This window comes from Lissotriton vulgaris, chromosome 12 (genome assembly GCF_964263255.1).
Source record: "Lissotriton vulgaris chromosome 12, aLisVul1.2, whole genome shotgun sequence".
NCBI lineage: Eukaryota > Metazoa > Chordata > Amphibia > Caudata > Salamandridae > Lissotriton > Lissotriton vulgaris.
Window position 1 is genome coordinate 107,546,262 of NC_141700.1, and position 20,549 is coordinate 107,566,810.

Here is a 20,549-nt window from a genome sequence, read left to right on the forward strand (position 1 = left end):
CCATAAGTGCGCTGGGGATGCTCAGACGTGGGTCCCAGGCACTCCACACCACTGGAGTCAAGCTAGCCGGGCTGATGAGAGGTGTTACCTCGAAACCGGTCCGGTCCTCGGATGCTTGATTCCGTTCTGGGAAGGACATGGCTTTTGTAGTTCGGACTGGACTGTTCCCATGGGGCACAGGGTCAGAGCTGATTTGCATATCGCCATTGTCTAACCCAGGGTGGTGTGGAGTGCAAAAAAACGATGGATTTGGGCCCAGATCTTTGGACTGGGGTGAATGTGTGTCATTGATCCAAATTCTGTCCATCACCTGTTTTGTTTGCAATTGCCGCCATAAGTGCGCTGGGGATGCTCAGACGTTGGTCCCAGGCACTCCACACCACTGGAGTCAAGCTAGCCGGGCTGATGAGAGGTGTTACCTCGAAACCGGTCCGGTCCTCGGATGCTTGATTCCGTTCTGGGAAGGACATGGCTTTTGTAGTTCGGACTGGACTGTTCCCATGGGGCACAGGGTCAGAGCTGATTTGCATATCGCCATTGTCTAACCCAGGGTGGTGTGGAGTGCAAAAAAACGATGGATTTGGGCCCAGATCTTTGGACTGGGGTGAATGTGTGACATTGATCCACATTCTGTCCATCACCTGTTTTGTTTGCAATTGCCGCCATAAGTGCGCTGGGGATGCTCAGACGTGGGTCCCAGGCACTCCACACAACTGGAGTCAAGCTAGCCGGGCTGATGAGAGGTGTTACCTCGAAACCGGTCCGGTCCTCGGATGCTTGATTCCGTTCTGGGAAGGACATGGCTTTTGTAGTTCGGACTGGACTGTTCCCATGGGGCACAGGGTCAGAGCTGATTTGCATATCGCCATTGTCTAACCCAGGGTGGTGTGGAGTGCAAAAAAACGATGGATTTGGGCCCAGATCTTTGGACTGGGGTGAATGTGTGACATTGATCCACATTCTGTCCATCACCTGTTTTGTTTGCAATTGCCGCCATAAGTGCGCTGGGGATGCTCAGACGTGGGTCCCAGGCACTCCACACCACTGGAGTCAAGCTAGCCGGGCCTAATGAGAGGTGTTACCTCGAAACCGGTCCGGTCCTCGGATCTTGATTCCGTTCCGGGAAGGACATGGCTTTTGTAGTTCGGACTGGACTGTTCCCATGGGGCACAGGGTCAGAGCTGATTTGCATATCGCCATTGTCTAACCCAGGGTGGTGTGGAGTGCAAAAAAACGATGGATTTGGGCCCAGATCTTTGTACTGGGGTGAATGTGTGACATTGATCCACATTCTGTCCATCACCTGTTTTGTTTGCAATTGCCGCCATAAGTGCGCTGGGGATGCTCAGACGTGGGTCCCAGGCACTCCACACCACTGGAGTCAAGCTAGCCGGGCTGATGAGAGGTGTTACCTCGAAACCGGTCCGGTCCTCGGATGCTTGATTCCGTTCTGGGAAGGACATGGCTTTTGTAGTTCGGACTGGACTGTTCCCATGGGGCACAGGGTCAAAGCTGATTTGCATATCGCCATTGTCTAACCCAGGGTGGTGTGGAGTGCAAAAAAACGATGGATTTGGGCCCAGATCTTTGGACTGGGGTGAATGTGTGACATTGATCCACATTCTGTCCATCACCTGTTTTGTTTGCAATTGCCGCCATAAGTGCGCTGGGGATGCTCAGACGTGGGTCCCAGGCACTCCACACCACTGGAGTCAAGCTAGCCGGGCTGATGAGAGGTGTTACCTCGAAACCGGTCCGGTCCTCGGATGCTTGATTCCGTTCTGGGAAGGACATGGCTTTTGTAGTTCGGACTGGACTGTTCCCATGGGGCACAGGGTCAGAGCTGATTTGCATATCGCCATTGTCTAACCCAGGGTGGTGTGGAGTGCAAAAAAACGATGGATTTGGGCCCAGATCTTTGGACTGGGGTGAATGTGTGACATTGATCCACATTCTGTCCATCACCTGTTTTGTTTGCAATTGCCGCCATAAGTGCGCTGGGGATGCTCAGACGTGGGTCCCAGGCACTCCACACCACTGGAGTCAAGCTAGCCGGGCTGATGAGAGGTGTTACCTCGAAACCGGTCCGGTCCTCGGATGCTTGATTCCGTTCTGGGAAGGACATGGCTTTTGTAGTTCGGACTGGACTGTTCCCATGGGGCACAGGGTCAGAGCTGATTTGCATATCGCCATTGTCTAACCCAGGGTGGTGTGGAGTGCAAAAAAACGATGGATTTGGGCCCAGATCTTTGGACTGGGGTGAATGTGTGTCATTGATCCAAATTCTGTCCATCACCTGTTTTGTTTGCAATTGCCGCCATAAGTGCGCTGGGGATGCTCAGACGTTGGTCCCAGGCACTCCACACCACTGGAGTCAAGCTAGCCGGGCTGATGAGAGGTGTTACCTCGAAACCGGTCCGGTCCTCGGATGCTTGATTCCGTTCTGGGAAGGACATGGCTTTTGTAGTTCGGACTGGACTGTTCCCATGGGGCACAGGGTCAGAGCTGATTTGCATATCGCCATTGTCTAACCCAGGGTGGTGTGGAGTGCAAAAAAACGATGGATTTGGGCCCAGATCTTTGGACTGGGGTGAATGTGTGACATTGATCCACATTCTGTCCATCACCTGTTTTGTTTGCAATTGCCGCCATAAGTGCGCTGGGGATGCTCAGACGTGGGTCCCAGGCACTCCACACAACTGGAGTCAAGCTAGCCGGGCTGATGAGAGGTGTTACCTCGAAACCGGTCCGGTCCTCGGATGCTTGATTCCGTTCTGGGAAGGACATGGCTTTTGTAGTTCGGACTGGACTGTTCCCATGGGGCACAGGGTCAGAGCTGATTTGCATATCGCCATTGTCTAACCCAGGGTGGTGTGGAGTGCAAAAAAACGATGGATTTGGGCCCAGATCTTTGGACTGGGGTGAATGTGTGACATTGATCCACATTCTGTCCATTACCTGTTTTGTTTGCAATTGCCGCCATAAGTGCGCTGGGGATGCTCAGACGTGGGTCCCAGGCACTCCACACCACTGGAGTCAAGCTAGCCGGGCTGATGAGAGGTGTTACCTCGAAACCGGTCCGGTCCTCGGATGCTTGATTCCGTTCTGGGAAGGACATGGCTTTTGTAGTTCGGACTGGACTGTTCCCATGGGGCACAGGGTCAGAGCTGATTTGCATATCGCCATTGTCTAACCCAGGGTGGTGTGGAGTGCAAAAAAACGATGGATTTGGGCCCAGATCTTTGGACTGGGGTGAATGTGTGACATTGATCCACATTCTGTCCATCACCTGTTTTGTTTGCAATTGCCGCCATAAGTGCGCTGGGGATGCTCAGACGTGGGTCCCAGGCACTCCACACCACTGGAGTCAAGCTAGCCGGGCTGATGAGAGGTGTTACCTCGAAACCGGTCCGGTCCTCGGATCTTGATTCCGTTCTGGGAAGGACATGGCTTTTGTAGTTCGGACTGGACTGTTCCCATGGGGCACAGGGTCAGAGCTGATTTGCATATCGCCATTGTCTAACCCAGGGTGGTGTGGAGTGCAAAAAAACGATGGATTTGGGCCCAGATCTTTGGACTGGGGTGAATGTGTGACATTGATCCACATTCTGTCCATCACCTGTTTTGTTTGCAATTGCCACCATAAGTGCGCTGGGGATGCTCAGACGTGGGTCCCAGGCACTCCACACCACTGGAGTCAAGCTAGCCGGGCTGATGAGAGGTGTTACCTCGAAACCGGTCCGGTCCTCGGATGCTTGATTCCGTTCTGGGAAGGACATGGCTTTTGTAGTTCGGACTGGACTGTTCCCATGGGGCACAGGGTCAAAGCTGATTTGCATATCGCCATTGTCTAACCCAGGGTGGTGTGGAGTGCAAAAAACGATGGATTTGGGCCCAGATCTTTGGACTGGGGTGAATGTGTGACATTGATCCACATTCTGTCCATCACCTGTTTTGTTTGCAATTGCCGCCATAAGTGCGCTGGGGATGCTCAGACGTGGGTCCCAGGCACTCCACACCACTGGAGTCAAGCTAGCCGGGCTGATGAGAGGTGTTACCTCGAAACCGGTCCGGTCCTCGGATGCTTGATTCCGTTCTGGGAAGGACATGGCTTTTGTAGTTCGGACTGGACTGTTCCCATGGGGCACAGGGTCAGAGCTGATTTGCATATCGCCATTGTCTAACCCAGGGTGGTGTGGAGTGCAAAAAAACGATGGATTTGGGCCCAGATCTTTGGACTGGGGTGAATGTGTGTCATTGATCCAAATTCTGTCCATCACCTGTTTTGTTTGCAATTGCCGCCATAAGTGCGCTGGGGATGCTCAGACGTTGGTCCCAGGCACTCCACACCACTGGAGTCAAGCTAGCCGGGCTGATGAGAGGTGTTACCTCGAAACCGGTCCGGTCCTCGGATGCTTGATTCCGTTCTGGGAAGGACATGGCTTTTGTAGTTCGGACTGGACTGTTCCCATGGGGCACAGGGTCAGAGCTGATTTGCATATCGCCATTGTCTAACCCAGGGTGGTGTGGAGTGCAAAAAAACGATGGATTTGGGCCCAGATCTTTGGACTGGGGTGAATGTGTGACATTGATCCACATTCTGTCCATCACCTGCTTTGTTTGCAATTGCCGCCATAAGTGCGCTGGGGATGCTCAGACGTGGGTCCCAGGCACTCCACACCACTGGAGTCAAGCTAGCCGGGCTGATGAGAGGTGTTACCTCGAAACCGGTCCGGTCCTCGGATGCTTGATTCCGTTCTGGGAAGGACATGGCTTTTGTAGTTCGGACTGGACTGTTCCCATGGGGCACAGGGTCAGAGCTGATTTGCATATCGCCATTGTCTAACCCAGGGTGGTGTGGAGTGCAAAAAAACGATGGATTTGGGCCCAGATCTTTGGACTGGGGTGAATGTGTGACATTGATCCACATTCTGTTCATCACCTGTTTTGTTTGCAATTGCCGCCATAAGTGCGCTGGGGATGCTCAGACGTGGGTCCCAGGCACTCCACACAACTGGAGTCAAGCTAGCCGGGCTGATGAGAGGTGTTACCTCGAAACCGGTCCGGTCCTCGGATGCTTGATTCCGTTCTGGGAAGGATATGGCTTTTGTAGTTCGGACTGGACTGTTCCCATGGGGCACAGGGTCAGAGCTGATTTGCATATCGCCATTGTCTAACCCAGGGTGGTGTGGAGTGCAAATAAACGATGGATTTGGGCCCAGATCTTTGGACTGGGGTGAATGTGTGACATTGATCCACATTCTGTCCATCACCTGTTTTGTTTGCAATTGCCGCCATAAGTGCGCTGGGGATGCTCAGACGTGGGTCCCAGGCACTCCACACCACTGGAGTCAAGCTAGCCGGGCTGATTAGAGGTGTTACCTCGAAACCGGTCCGGTCCTCGGATGCTTGATTCCGTTCTGGGAAGGACATGGCTTTTGTAGTTCGGACTGGACTGTTCCCATGGGGCACAGGGTCAGAGCTGATTTGCATATCGCCATTGTCTAACCCAGGGTGGTGTGGAGTGCAAAAAAACGATGGATTTGGGCCCAGATCTTTGGACTGGGGTGAATGTGTGACATTGATCCACATTCTGTCCATCACCTGTTTTGTTTATATCATAACCATAACCTTAACTGTGTTGTTAAGTGAAAAAAAGTATAATCTGAAATATTTTGCAGATTTCTCTAACCTAATGCCATCATAATAGCAGTCTCTGCACTGTTTAATCAGCAGGGGGCTTGTGACAGCGAATCAAGTCATGATCATATTAAGTGCATTCCTGTCCCTGTGTCAGCTGAACTTTGCAGGAGTGGCTTCAGAAATCATGAAATATAACCACCATTATTGTTTAATCAACAATCTATTCATGAAAGCTGAATATTTTTGTTGCAATGTGGGCCCAGGTCTTCTGAATCTGTGGACACCCGACCCCATAATACGGATTGCACTCACTGGCACAAATTTGTTTATGAACTTCTGTTAATTAATCTTTTTAGCTCTCTTTTTCTTTTACATATAAGTGATTCGTTTACACTGGTCACCATGAAATGTTTAACATGATTATTCATACGTTTTTCCAGCCGTAGCAGTAGGGATCCTTGAATTTCACAGGCCAAAGTTCCACTCAATCCCATAGTTCTGTGCCAACTCCTAGAGTTCACACTGCTCCCAGAACTCCAATCCAGAACAATCCAGAACAAAACTTTTTTTCATAAGTAGGAGGCAACAATGTACTTATATTCTTTTCACTGGCAATTTGATTTAGCAGCTGTAATCACTCTTTTATGTCTTACCAATCGTGTATACCTTTATTTAAGAGTAAATCAGCAAGCATCTTGCGTTATCTTAAGATCTTTTTATTCAATTCAAAAACATGACTTCACTTTGGCAGACCCAGCAAATACGTTTCATCCCTTATAGGGACTTTATCAGGGCAATTATCTGAGGTTTCTTTTCTACATGGCCATTACGTCTATGCTAATCGATTTCACACTTAGCTGAGGAAGCTGGTCTAGCTCAAACTATCATCTAGCTATCGGGCTGTTAAGCCGGTAACAACGTTATAAACACAATGTGAAAAAAGCAACTCGTACTGAATCTGACTAAACGCCATCAAATCTCTGTAATCTGTAGATAACACTCAATATATTACTGATACTTTATGATATACTTAAAGGTCCCTTGAGCCTTCTGTAATTCTAGCTCCACACCCCATTATATAAGGCCTTGGAGGCCCTTGCACAGCTTGGCCTCCTGTTTCCTTCAACATCATACAAAGTCCCTACGGTGACCATAACCCTTTGTCCCGGTCTATGGAGGGGGTAGGGAACCATTCGGAGGGCCCCCGACTGCCCCTGGGAGCTTTATCCCCACTGACCAGGGAGGTGTTTCCGCTGGTTTCAAATAGACGCCAAGGCTTTTAATCACAGTTTTTTAACAGAATGCCAGCAGGATATACTTACTTATATGGACCCTTTAGCGCCTGGCGAGGATCTTTTAAGTTCTTTTGCCTCCATCTCTCAGTTAGTTTCTGGTCTATAATCGATGGTCATAACCCGAAGCATCCCTCATGGTTTAACTCCAAGTGCTCCTGGGCCCTCCGGCATCTGAAGAAAGCCCTGAAGCAGTCTCCCTGTGACAGGGAATGGGTGGCAAACTACTGTCGAAACTATAAGGGGTTCCTGAAAGACTGGAGGAACCAATTACAATAACAGGCATGGGCTGATCTAACCAAAGCTAGCGAACTGAGGGACTCTACACTTTTCTGCCAGATTATTAATAGTCCCTGCTTTACGGACACATCAAGACCTCTCTTATGTCACCACATCAACCCGTAACAGTGGGTTATCCATTTGGACTGAAAATTTTAATTGCACCAGGGGGGTTCGCCAAGGCTGCAACCCTAGTTCCTTTTTTATTCACCATTTACATTGATGGTTTAGAAGCTGCCCTCCTGGCATTACAGTCTGATTGCCCCACAGTCGGCAGGAAACCTTTGGCAGTGTTACTATATGCTAACAACTCAGTAACTTATGGCCTGCAGGTTTACATTGACAGGTTCGTTGATTTTATGGCTAGACTGGCCTTGTCAGTCAACTTTACAAAGTCGTACATTTTGGAAGTTGGCCCTCGGGGTCTACGGTCTAAAACCTTCAAAGCAGGATATTGCAGTTCCCAACCTTCCCCTGTCCGGGAATTCTAGTTGACGAAAAATTAAATTGGAAAACATTAATGGAGGGCAAGCGGAGGGACCTGAACAAATCTATAGGCGCTATTGCCAACTACGCCCATAGATAGGGATCATGGGCACCAGCGAAGATTTTAAATTTGTGTCAGTCTATATGCACCTCAAAGGTTTTATATGGTAGTAAAGTCTGGGGGTATACACCAGCACACAAGCTACAGGTGGCCCAAAACAAGTTTTTGCGTCGGATTCTGAAAGTCCCTCAAAGTTCTCCCTCCTATGTAGTACATGAAGAGCTGGGCGTCAATTTCTTAGCCGACTAGGTGGCAGTTAAGCCTTTGTTGTGCTAGGTAAAAATATGGTCTGTGGAGAATAAGGACCTAAATCGTCTGATTATTTCAGACTGCCTGTCATTAGAGCATGTCTTTAAAATTCCCTGTTGCGGTATGTTGAGGAGCCTTTTTTTGCTCTAGGTAGGCCAGATATTTTTATTTCATGTGATTTAGTAATGCCTCAGGACCTTAACATTGTGAAAGAACTGCATTTAAAGAGACCTGTGCCCACCGCAAAAACACTGAGCTCCAGAAACCAAAAGTGAGGGTGCATGCCTAGGTAAAGACAGTTCAGGGTAGAGAAAACTTCCTCTCTACCCTTATAAGGGCAACCACCATGTTTTTAGTCACCCGTTTTAGGTTTAACTTGCTTCACCATCTTCTAGTATCTCCACCTGGTTTGGTTTTCCCAAACACGAGAGGACCCTATGGCTGCAACTCTAGGTCTCCACAAGACATGTTACATTTTGTCCTTTTATACAAATATTTTACCCTCCCAAGAAGGCAGTTTCTTCGCCTCCTTTTAAAAAGCTTGAAGTTCAGGCAAGCCAGAGTGGCGCTTATGTATTCACAGCTGCTGCCTAATAAACTCCCTCTTTCTGCAATGACACATTTTTTGCGGCTGCCTATAGATCAAGATTATCTAGACCCGACTGACCATTGAATGGCTGTCTGTATTTTTGCATTGTCTTTCTCTCCCCCCTTTTTAATCACCCGTGACCAAGAGTTGTGTTTTATCTGAACTTTTAATTGAATTTGTAATGATGATTTTTCTATTGCATGATTGTATCTTCTATGGTTACTACCGCTTCCGAATAAAGATTTATTTATTTATTTATTATTATTAAACATATAAAGAGTTACCAAATATATATACCTTGCATAAATATCCCAACCAAGCACCTAACCTCACTATCAAGTTCTTCCCTTTAAGTATGCAAGGACTGGAGTACAAATAGCAAATTAGCCGTGGACTACACTAGATAAGGAGTAACTTAGATTGGATGTAGGAATTTAAGACAGTTTGATATTTCTGTAGAGAAAGAGATTTATTTATGGTAGATATTTTGGCAATATGTGTTTTTGAGTCTTAGATTTTTACAGTCTGTGTTTATTTCAGTTTGTGTTTTGCTGTGGTGACAAAGTGACACAACACTGAGAGATTGGCACTTGGGAATGGGCTTGAGGCAGTTATGACCTGCAACATTTACACAGTACACTATCAAAAAAATAAAAGGGAGAGGACATGGAAAAAATATGCAAAAAGATGAAGAGCAACAAGGGGTTCAACAAAAGGATAAGTGGTGGTGTAGAATGTGGTAAGTATGGGCTCATTGGGGGAAAGAAAGCAGACCACTGGGTATCAACAAATATGAATAGTAATGCCCTTGATGCAAAAATATTCATGTTTGGAATCATGGACGTTATTAAAAGCATGGATGTTTACTTAGAGGGAAGTTGTTAGACTGAACTTATTATATGGGACCTCTACAGATGCCTTGTGCTGTTATAGACACCACAAACTGGTACAGGTACCATGATCCTCAGACTATTCCACACATGCTCTTTGCTATTTGGTGGAACTGCTGTACTAGAATGACCAAAGAGAAACTCTACTGATCTTCTTCTGTTATTTGGTGTTTTAGGTACATTGTCAGTGCTTTACTTGCCTGGAGGCTTCTTGTCGATTACCAAGGACTCCTTCCATTCCCTCTTTGAAGAGCTGCTTCTCGTTCTCCAGCCACTCTCCATCCTAACCTTTCACCTGGATCTGCTCTTTGAGCACCATCATCTCCGCGTGAACTTGAAGCTCCTCCAACCATCTGCAGGGACCTCTTCTTGCCAGGCTCAAGGCCTTACACCTCCAACAGGTCTGAAACAAGACGAGGGCTGTAGCCCTCGACAGGCAGCCGCTGGACAATGTAGCGAAGATGATAAACGGCAGCAAGAACACGCTGTCAAGAACAGAACAGTCCACGTAGGATCAGAGTATCAGAGACCATTCCAGAATCCAGCACCAATAAGTAAGCAATGCACTTATACCCAGAACAGTAGCCCCTTGCAAAACACGTTTGAACAGGTTCTTCAGTGGGGGAACAAGTTGACTCACACATTGGTGGGAAGCGAGGAGAGCCCTGTGGTTCCCAAGGTCCCCGTAAAGGAGACGTGCCCCAAATCCTCTGAAAAAAGCAGAGAAAACCCTGATGTGAAACCCAAAACATGGTGGGGCCAACTGAGTCAGGCGTCGCAGGTCTATAGTACTCTGAACCGTGAGGGATTCCCCTTCTCCAGGTGGACCAAGATAAAGATGTCAACAGTGGACAAGTTCCCGTCTGCATCTGGTAGCCAGTCAGCTGAAAAATCAAAAGCAGATTGGAAGGTCACCCACCACAAGAAACAGTCTGAGAGTCCTGAGAAGAATCATACAAAAGAAAAAGATGAAAAAGGTTCTGCAGGAGACACTGACTCCACATTGGACCGAACGACAAAAAAAACAGATGGTCCGGAAACTCAGGAGTCACCTGATCAAGGTCAAAAGGAGAACCAGGAAACACACAAGGAAGGGAACCAAGAACCCAGGCTGGAGAAAGCTCCTGAACAAGAGACTCCAGGGATCCAGGAAACATCTCGGCATGAGACATCAGAGTGTCATGAATCACATGAATCATCTGACTATGAGACACCTCTCACGCAGGAATTATCTGATAGAGGAGCACAGAGGTCTCACAAATTGCATGATGAAGGGACACGTGTTTCTGGACCACAAGCGAAGATTGATAGAAATATTCAAGGGCTCAAGACACAGAATTCTCAAGTGAAAGAAGATCGGGGTACAGTTGCAGAAGCCGGGCCGCACAAAGATCCCCATCATAGAGAAGCTGAATCCCCCAGCAGTGGCAGGGGAATCTGGCTAGGACATTTGTTTGGGGCACCATGTTCATCAACCAAACGATCCCCTAATGATGTGGAAACAAATGGAGTTAAGTCTAGGTAAGTTGAGAGATGGGTTTCTTGCACAAAACAGGTACAGGCATATTTGTTTTAGGTGAAGCACATACATTCTCACCCTATTTCTGTTTAGTTACTTCTTACCCTATCTGGTCTGCTGTTTTCCCTCTTACTTTCTTCACCACTCAAGATTTGGCCACAAAGAATTCTTTAATTCTAAGTTGCTGAAACTGAGAGAATACCTTTGTACCTGGTAAACCCCATATTGGTACAAGAAACCGGAAATCAGACACACTAAAGATGGCGATTGCAATATAGATTTATTTTAACAGAGCTGCAAACTTCTTTAGGTGCAAAGTAAGATTGAAAAAATTAGTCAAAAAGGTCTTGATGTACCGTAAATCTCACCAACACTTTAATCCATTCAGAACAGAATCCATATCTGGCTAAGAAAATGTAACTAGGGTGATTTTGTAACCAAAATTATTGGAATGAACGTGGAAGTGTTCCACAAGTGGATACCATGCCACAGATCAAACAAACCAGAGGCACCCTGTCTACTACAGCATTTCAAACTGCAGGCCATCTGAAAGCAAGTCCTTCTTTCTCGAACTTTGGTGATGAAGAGAGTGAAAATATACCTCTCATCTGGTGTCTAGCATCAAGAGCAGAATTACTATTAAGAAGTGTTCCCTTATCTCCTACTCAAAGCATGCATTTATTTGCGATTGTATGCATCACCGCAGGAGGGGATAGAACACTTCTTAAAAGTGGCTCTCAGGAGGAACTCCGTTACAACATATATATATTTTGATTGACGCCCAGAGTGAATTTGGTTCCTGACTTTACCGTACAAACATTGAGTCTACCAGTTAAAATGTTTTTCCTGCACTACACATGATCTGAGCTGACAGGAGAAGACCAGAATCTCTTCAGTGTCGGCAACATGTGCACTGGACCTTCATTCTGTGACTTCTGGAGCAGGTGAACATGTATGTAGGATGGATTCACCTCGTTCTCGTGTGTCAAGTTGGGTCCCCGTTAGGGCAGACTGATGAGCAAGAATCAGTTTGGGTCAGATTCCATCTCAGACCCATGAGGAGGCAACAGCACTGATTTCCCAGTTAGATGGGCAAGACTGTATGAAAAGCAGTTTTCTTCATTATGTTCCGCATTTGTAGATATGACCGTAATACATCACACTCAAAGAACTGATTTGTCACCATCTGGACCAGTCCTGCATACTCCTCCTGAAAGTCATATATTTCACACTGACAGAATCAGCATTCTGGGACATAACCTACACTAGAACCCAGAAGGAAAGCAGATAACACATACACAGTGTGGACACCAAGCTGCTTCTCCCTTTAGAACAGAGCAGAACACTTTAAACATAGTGTAACATGTATGCAATACACATGCCCACTGTATTGCATACAAGAACAGCTGCTATTTCCCCTAGAGGCCCTCTGTGGAAGACTTTCTCTGTTGCCTTACTTGGTTCACACATTGTGGTATCGCCACCATCTTTGCTAAAGGCTATCCTATGCACTCCCTCCCCATTGTTGGACTGTTGTATGTATCCAGTTCACGTACCAAAGTTTTACCCTGTACTCGCCTCATCTATTGGGTGCAGTTCCATGCATCCACCTCCATTACTTCATCCATCTGTTAACACAAATTATCAATCTACCAGCCCTGTAGACTTTTTTTGTGGATATGCCCCCTTTACTAGGTGTCTGTACTATGACCCTCCCCTCTTTTGAGAGCTGGTACATGAATCCACCCAGGTCTGGTGGGTTCCTTTCACCTCTGCTGGGTGCTGTCCCGTGGGCAAGATGCGTACCTGTAGCAGTACAGTACAATTTATTCTAGTTTAATTGTTGGAAGTTACATATCTCTACTTTCTTCCGTTACAGGAGACCCTCCAGTTGGTTACCCCCAAATATGGATGTCCTGGAGTTGGTGAGGAAAGTGGTGCCGCCTGAGAGGAATGTCCCACAAGAAGAGTCTAGCAAAGTGCCAGAGGGTGTCCCAAAGCCAGTAAGGTATGGCACCATATAAGGACATAATAACCCAACCCTTTCAAATGCTCTGCTCCAGGAAGCACAGACTATCCAACACACTTGTGTAGGGGGATGTAAAAATCCAAATGCGCATGTGGGATTCCAACTGAGAGACGAAAGGAAATCCCATTATCGATTACTTATGCCAGTATTATTGTTTGGGAGTATGGTCAGGGCTAGAAGGGACTTGGACTGTCACATTGTGGGGCGTTTTGTAGACTGGAAGTGTGCGAGAAAGTGGCTCTATATATATACTGGACTATAATGAAGTACAGTGTGTATAGAGTCCACAAACCCCAAAGGTATAACAGAGGTTAAAGTCAGAACTGACCTTGGTCGAGCAGTAAGGCAGTACCAGAGGGCAGTGTAAAGCATTTGTTGTACACACTCAGTCAGCAAAGGATTTCACACACTCAAGGACTGAACTCCAGGCCAATTGTTTTTATATCCAAAGATATAGTTGTTTTATTTTTAGAACCAACAGGCATAAAAATATACTTTTTTAGATAGGAGTATTCTCATGTAATTACTTTACAAACAAAGTTTGTGAACACAGTAGATATATGGGTTGCAGAAGGCAACACCAGTCTAAACACACTAGCATTAAGCTCAATGGATTTTCATCATCAAAAGTACAGTTGATTACAGTACAGATTACTTTTAGGAGTGCCAGGACTAGATCCTAGATTCAGTCCTGGGGTCTAAGCTGAAACCAGATTAGCAAAAACGATTTAGTTACTGTAGTGAATTTCCAGGAATATAAAGCTGTTTTAAAAGTTCACACTTAAAAACTTTTCACTGTAAAACTGGCAATGTTATTCAATGGGAGAAAATTCAGGTTGCAGGTAAAGTACGATCTTGTTACTTTTGTAATCCTGTACTGGGCACCTGGGGCCAGCACTGAGGTCTCAACTTAAAACAGGTAGGTCATTGTGTTTCAGTTTTTCGTAGGATTTTTAAAGTATATTTCAAGTTTTCAAAAGTAGACACTTGGAAGAAATTTCAGAGAAAAGCATACAACGGATTACTATGGAGAAAATACAGCAGCTGGGTGCAGGGGTATCTTTGGGTGTCGGAAAAGTTACCCTCAGCTGGTCGCGGTTGGGGTGGTCCCTGGTTCTGAGTCTGCAGGCGTCGTCTGGTTCATCGAGGGGGGTCTTTGGGCACTGGACTTTGGGTCCCAGTCGCCGGGGGGACGTCCTCGTGGTCTTGGTTCGGTTGGGCTCGGCCCGGGCTCGGCGGCTGCAGAGTCCTCTGGGCGTCCCAAGGTTGCTGTCCGCAGGAGTCGCCGGGATTAGGCAGGAGCAGGTTCCAGGATCAACAGGCCGGTAGGGCTGGGGCCAAGTCAGTTGTTATCGTCCTGTGGTTAGCAGCTGCACGGCCGATCTCCTTCCTCTTGATCTTCTTTCTTCTTGGGATCTAAAGAAGGAAGGTTCAGGGAGCCCCTAAATACTGAATTTAGGGGCGTTACAGGTAGGGCACGGACAGGGACCAATGGGTCCCTGTCCTGGGGTGAGTACTCCCCCTAGCCTGCTCCTCTCCTGTGGGATGGGGGCAGGAGCCTAGCTGGGATTGGGTAGGGCTCCCCATCTTCAAGATGGCCGCAGCCCTGGGTTGTGCTTCACCTAGTCTCCCCACCTTAGGGGTGGGGTTGGCACAGGGTGGCACACCCCCCTTCCTGACGTAGTTTTTCCCACCAGTCGTCCTGCCAGAGCGGGGGTCAGGACTAGTGGGAGCTGGTTGCTGGGTACAGCAAATGGTCTGCCGAAGCTCACAGAGGCGGTATGCCTTTGAAGCTTCCCCCTGCCCATCCTGGGGGAGGAGACCTAGCACCTCGCCCAGGATGTGCATTTGTTGCAGGCCCAGGAGAGAGGGGGCTCTCCTACCCAGGCTTCCAGCAACATGTCTGCTGTGTGGCAGTCTCTGCAGCTAATCAGCCCAGATGTGGATTGTAGGTTAGGTTTTCAGGGGGGTATCTCTAAGATGCCCTCTGGTGCATTTTACATTAAATCCCACACTAGCATCAGTGCCTGTTTAATGTGCTGAGAAGTTTGGTACCAAACTTGTCAGTCTTCAGTGTAGCCATTATGGTGCTGTGGAGTTCGTAATGACAACCTCCCAGCACCATATAACCTTAATGGAATCACTGCACTTACAGTGCCCAGGAATGGCCCTGGGTACTGCAGGGTCACAGGGCTCATGCACCTGTGCCCACACTTCTGGCATAGGGCACCCAGCTAGAGGGGTGACTGAAGTATGCCAGGGCAGTAGGTTCTGTGGGCATGGCACCCAGGGATTTGTGCCATGTCGACTCTTTGTTTGGTTCTGTACTCAGACACTCAGTCTGCAAAAGCAGTGTGTGGGTGTCAGGGTACAGGGCACCTGGGAGTGGCACAATAAGTGTTGCAGCCCTCAGGGGTCTTCTCCGGTCACAATGCCCTGGGTACCTAGGGTACCATTTACTAGGTGCTGACAGGTGACCAGAGATGCCAATTAGGTTTTAGTTTCAACACAGTTTTAGGGAAGGAACACAGGCCCTGGGTACCAGGTTGGCAGGAACCCAGGGCACACTCAGTCAAAGCACATCAGCAGTTCAGAAAAAGTGGGGGCATACCAATGCAAGAAAGATGGCACTTTTTCACACAACCCCCCCCCCCTCCTCCCAAACGAAAGGTGATGAGACTAACCTTGCCCTAGGGAGTCTTCATTGTCTAAGTGGAAGAACCTGGAAAGTCCATCTGCATTGGCACGGGCAGTCCCTGGTCGGTGTTCCACTTCAAAGTCCATTCCCTGTAGGGAGATGGACCATCTCAGAAGTTTTGGATTTTCCCCCTTCATCTGCATTAGCCATCTGATAGGTCTGTGGTCAGTTTGAACCAGGAAGTGAGTTCCAAACAGGTAGGGCGTCAACGTCTTCAGCGAACAAACCACAGCAAAGGCCTCCCTCTCAATGACACTCCAACGCTGCTCTCTGGGGAGTAGCCTCCTGCTTATAAAAGCAACAGGTTGGTCTTGGGCTTCCTCGTTGATCTGGCAGAGGACTGCTCCTATCCCCTGCTCTGAGGCATTAGTCTGCACCATGAACTGCTTGGAGTAGTCTGGTGCTTTTAGAATGGGTGCTGAGCACATTGCTTCTCTCAGGGTGTCAAAAGCCTTTTGGCAGCTAACAGTCCAGTTCACTTTCTTGGGCATTTTGTTGGATGTGAGTTCTGTGAGGGGAGTCACAATGAACCCATATCCCTTCACAAACCTCCTGTAGTACCCAGTCAAACCAAGGAATGCACTGACTTGGGTCTGTGTGGTTGGAGCTGCCCAGTCCAGGATGCTCTGGATCTTGGGCTGTAAGGGTTGTACCTGGCCTCCACCAACAAGGTGGCCCAAGTACACCACAGTGCCCTGCCCTATCTGGCATTTGGATGCCTTGATAGTTAGTCCTGCAGATTGCAGGGCTTGTAGGACCTTCCCAAGGTGGATCGGGTGATCCTGCCAGGTGGAGCTGAAGACAGCAATATCATCAAGATATGCTGCACTAAAGGCCTCCAATCCAGTCAGGACTTGGTTCATCAACCTCTGGAAGGTGGCAGGGGCATTCCTTAACCCAAAAGGCATCACAGTAAACTGGTAGTGCCCATCAGGGGTGGAGAATGCTGTCTTTTCTTTGGCTCCTGGGGCCATGCCAATCTGCCAGTACCCTGCAGTTAAGTCAAAGGTACTTAGGAATTTGGCTGCCCCTAGCTTGTCTATCAACTCATCTGCTCTTGGAATGGGGTGAGCATCTGATTTGGTGACAGAGTTGAGCCCTCTATAGTCCACACAGAACTTCATCTCTCTCTTTCCACCCTGTTGATGAGATTTTGTGGACCAGCACCACTAGGCCAGCCCAGGGGCTCTCAGAGGGTTCAATCACCCCTAGCTCCAGCGTCTTGCTGACTTCCGCTTTGATGCTTTCCTTGACTTGGCCTGATTGTCGATAGATTTAGTTTTTGACAGGGTTACTGTCACCAGTGTCCACATCATGGGTACACCAACTGGTCAGACCAGGGGTCAAGGAAAAGAGACTAGCAAACTGCTGCAAGACTTGCCTGCAGTCAGTCTGCTGTTGGGGAGTGAGGGTGTCTGAAAAGACTACTCCATCCACTGACCCATCTTTTGGGCTGGAGGAGAGGAGAGCAGGGAGAGGTTCACTCTCTGCTTCCTGTTCCTCATCAGTCACCATCAGCATGGTGAGGTTAGCCCTGTCATTGTAGAATTTGAGGCGGTTTACATGGATAACCCTTTTGGGTGTCCTGCTGGTGCCCAGGTCTACTAAGTAAGTGACCTCACTCGTTTTCTCCAGGATAGGGTAAGGGCCACTCCATCTGTCATGGAGAGCCCTTGGTGCCACTGGCTTCAAAACCCACACCTGTTGCCCAGGTTGTAAATCAACCATGGCAGCTTTTTGGTCATACCAGTGCTTCTGCAGCTCCTGGCTGGCCTCAAGATTTTTGGATGCCTTATCCATGTACTCAGCCATTCTGGACCTTAGGCCAAGCACATAGTCCACAATGTCTTGTTTGGGCTCTTGGAGAGGCCTCTCCCACCCCCCCTTTACAAGACAAAGTGGTCCCCTTACAGGGTGGCCAAACAGAAGCTCAAAGGGTGAAAACCCCACTCCCTTCTGAGGCACCTCGTAGTCTTGGTTCGGTTGGGCTCGGCCCGGGCTCGGCGGGTGCAGAGTGGGCTGGTCCAGAGCTTCCTTGCTGGCACCAAGGGGGTGCTGGAGCAGAGCCTCTGCTGATGGGAGTCCCAATCTTCAAGAGGGTCAAGGCAGGCAGGTCCTCTGGGCGTCCCAAGGTTGCTGTCCGCAGGAGTTGCCGGGAATAGGCAGGAGCAGGTTCCAGGATCAACAGGCCGGTAGGGCTGGGGCCAAGTCAGTTGTTGTCGTCCTGTGGTTACCTCGGGTACCATTTACTAGGGGCTGATAGGCGGTCAGAGATGCCAATTAGGTTTTAGTTTCAGCACCGTTTAAAGAAGGAACACAGGCCCTGGGTACCTGGTTGGCAGGAACCCAGAGCACACTCAGTCAAAGCACATCAGCAGTTCAGAAAAAAGTGGGGGCATACCAATGCAAGAAAGATGGCACTTGCTCACAAAGTATAAAGAGGTTTCTTAGATGTCCATTTTATGAGGTTGCTGTTAGGCAACATTGTTGGCTTGCTAGACTTCTAGTGTTATTAGAGGTTTTTAAGACTTACGTGTTGTTGAGTTCTTTTAACTTGTCAGTGTTATTTAGCGTGTCAGTAGTAGTATCCTTGTTTGACTGGTAGTATGAGAGAGGTTTCAGATACACTGTTTTTGAGATGGGTTATGGTGCCAGTGTACCAGAGTTTTGTGATGGTATTTGCCTTTGCAAACCATTGATCAGATAACAACTTCTAGGTTTGGGTGGTATACCATGTGCAAAGAGTAAGCTGTCCCAGTGGGACGGCTTTCCCTATCGGAATCTTATTGGGGTGACTCGGGGAGTAGGGAGTGGACTTCCGCTTTCTCTGATGACTTTCAAAACAGGAAACATTTTTTATAATCAACACCTGTCACTTTAATAAACATGGCTGCTTTAAAAAACACAAGCATTGTATGTTGGTTTGCATGTACTATTTATACAGGGCATAAGGCAGCAGAGCACTGTACAGTCAATGTGTGAATGTATGGGTAGCTGATTTCTTAGAGTCCACTATTACTGCATTGTGATGCAGTGTTCTTTAAAAAGTTGTGTCTCAAGCTCTTTCCTAAATTCGAGCAGGGTTGGGGCAACCCTAATGGGGATGTTGATGAAGATCTTAGGATCATAGGTGGAAAAGGCCTGTTGCTTTATTTTTTCCTTTTTGCACTCCATTGCCTCTGGTCTGATGATGTTCTAGCTTCAGGCATACCTAAATCCACTGGGGATGGTGAGCCTGTGTGCCTGATAGGCAGGAGGCCGTACATGATGACTTTTGTAGATGATGCATCTGCTTTTGAAGATGATGCTGACTGGACGGGGTTGCCTGTGGAGTTCCATCATGGTGGAGGTGACGCAGTCCTCTTTCTTCAAGCTCTTGGTATGGCTTGCTGCTATATGTAGGATTACAGTAAGATGGCATTTGTGGTGTCTAGGACACCAGGCAAATTGACATTGTTGTAAAAAAGATACTAGGGATTAATTGGTTCAACTGCAGTTCTGAAGTTGTCTTTTGGAGAACATGGTTTCATTTGCTTTAGTATTGTGATCTGAAACCAGACCGTCTTAGTTGTCTTGGTGATGTGTTCCTTAAGGGTGAGATCGGTGTCCATGGTGAATCAGCGAGACTTGGCATCCGGGAAAAAGTTATACGTTGAATCCATCCACTCTCATGGCATTGAGCTTGATTCTGGCTAGTTGGTCCTTGTTGTACTTGACAAACAGAAGGAATTATATTTTGGTGGCATTAAGCTTCATATAAGTAGTAAACGAAGAGAATGCAGAGTGGCGAGGGCTTTGGCATGGAAAAAAGAATCCCCTGAAGTCAGCAGCGGCAGGATTCAACTCATCCAATCAGAACACTGTGAGGCTGAACTGTTCTTGGGTGGGACAATTATAGGAATATGTGAATGTGTGTGTCTTGTAAAGCGCACTGCTACCCGGAGGCGTCCTGGCGCTATAGACCGCTGGGGAACCTGTCCTGGCTTTCCCTGTGAGATGTTCCCTCCTGGGTATCTCCAAGGTGAAACCAGGCATCCCCGGTGTTTTGTGGGGGGCCGTTGTGGAGATGAGGCAAGCTAATGCCCAGAGTTGCCGAGTATGATCCCTGGTTAGAGTAGGCACCGAGGGGACCCTGGTTCACGACCCTGCCGCGTCGGGGATTGAACCCTGGTCCCGGGCCGTCCTCTGCTTCCGGGTCTGCCGCCTCTAACCAGTGAGCCACACCACTCCACAAATGAAAAACATCGAAACAAGAGTAGAGACCTGAGAGGGACAGCAAAACCATTCAGTCATGAGCAAAGGGCTAACCAAAAGCCAACTTTAAGTATATGCTATGTATTGGAAGCAATAGGTCTTCAACAGACAGTTAAATCTGTAGCCGAGGCCTAAAAGGTGTTTCCCATTTGGGAATGCAAATACCTTTGCAGGGGCTGCGGTTTACTGTTTGTTGTAGGCTTTAAATGGCTCATTTGCAGCATCAGTTTGGGTCAAAAATTGTGATGTGGCTAATTAATATTCATTAGGAAGGCCATTCTGTGACTCTCTACGATTGGACTTTTAGTAGTGGGACCTTTGTGTACATAAACCATTTGGTGTGCAAACTGCAGATCCTAGCTTGCAATTTGCTGTTGTTCGTACATCAGGCTCTTGATAATGGGGCTTTGTGCGCTGGCAGTATTTTGTGCAGTTAGGCTCTGAGTGTTCCTGGCAGCTTTGATAAGGTTGGTAATCTGACAGTGTTGTCTGGGTTGTTACCCTGCCAGTCTTCTAGAGTTTGCAAAGCTAATGGTGTTTTTTGGCTTGTTAATATGGCT

The 20,549-nt window shown here is 47.9% G+C and overlaps 1 protein-coding gene across 2 annotated transcripts in view; it reads left to right on the forward strand.

The window, feature by feature from the left end:
* RUSC1 (RUN and SH3 domain containing 1) overlaps positions 1-20,549 on the forward strand; it is a 214,487-nt gene that overhangs the window by 152,224 nt on the left and 41,714 nt on the right. For both annotated transcript variants that reach the window (XM_086947408.1, XM_086947407.1), the window contains 2 exons: positions 9,666-11,010; positions 12,888-13,016. In XM_086947408.1, coding sequence (XP_086803534.1) covers positions 9,666-11,010; positions 12,888-13,016 — 1,474 coding nt within the window. The remainder of the gene's footprint in view (positions 1-9,665; positions 11,011-12,887; positions 13,017-20,549) is intronic.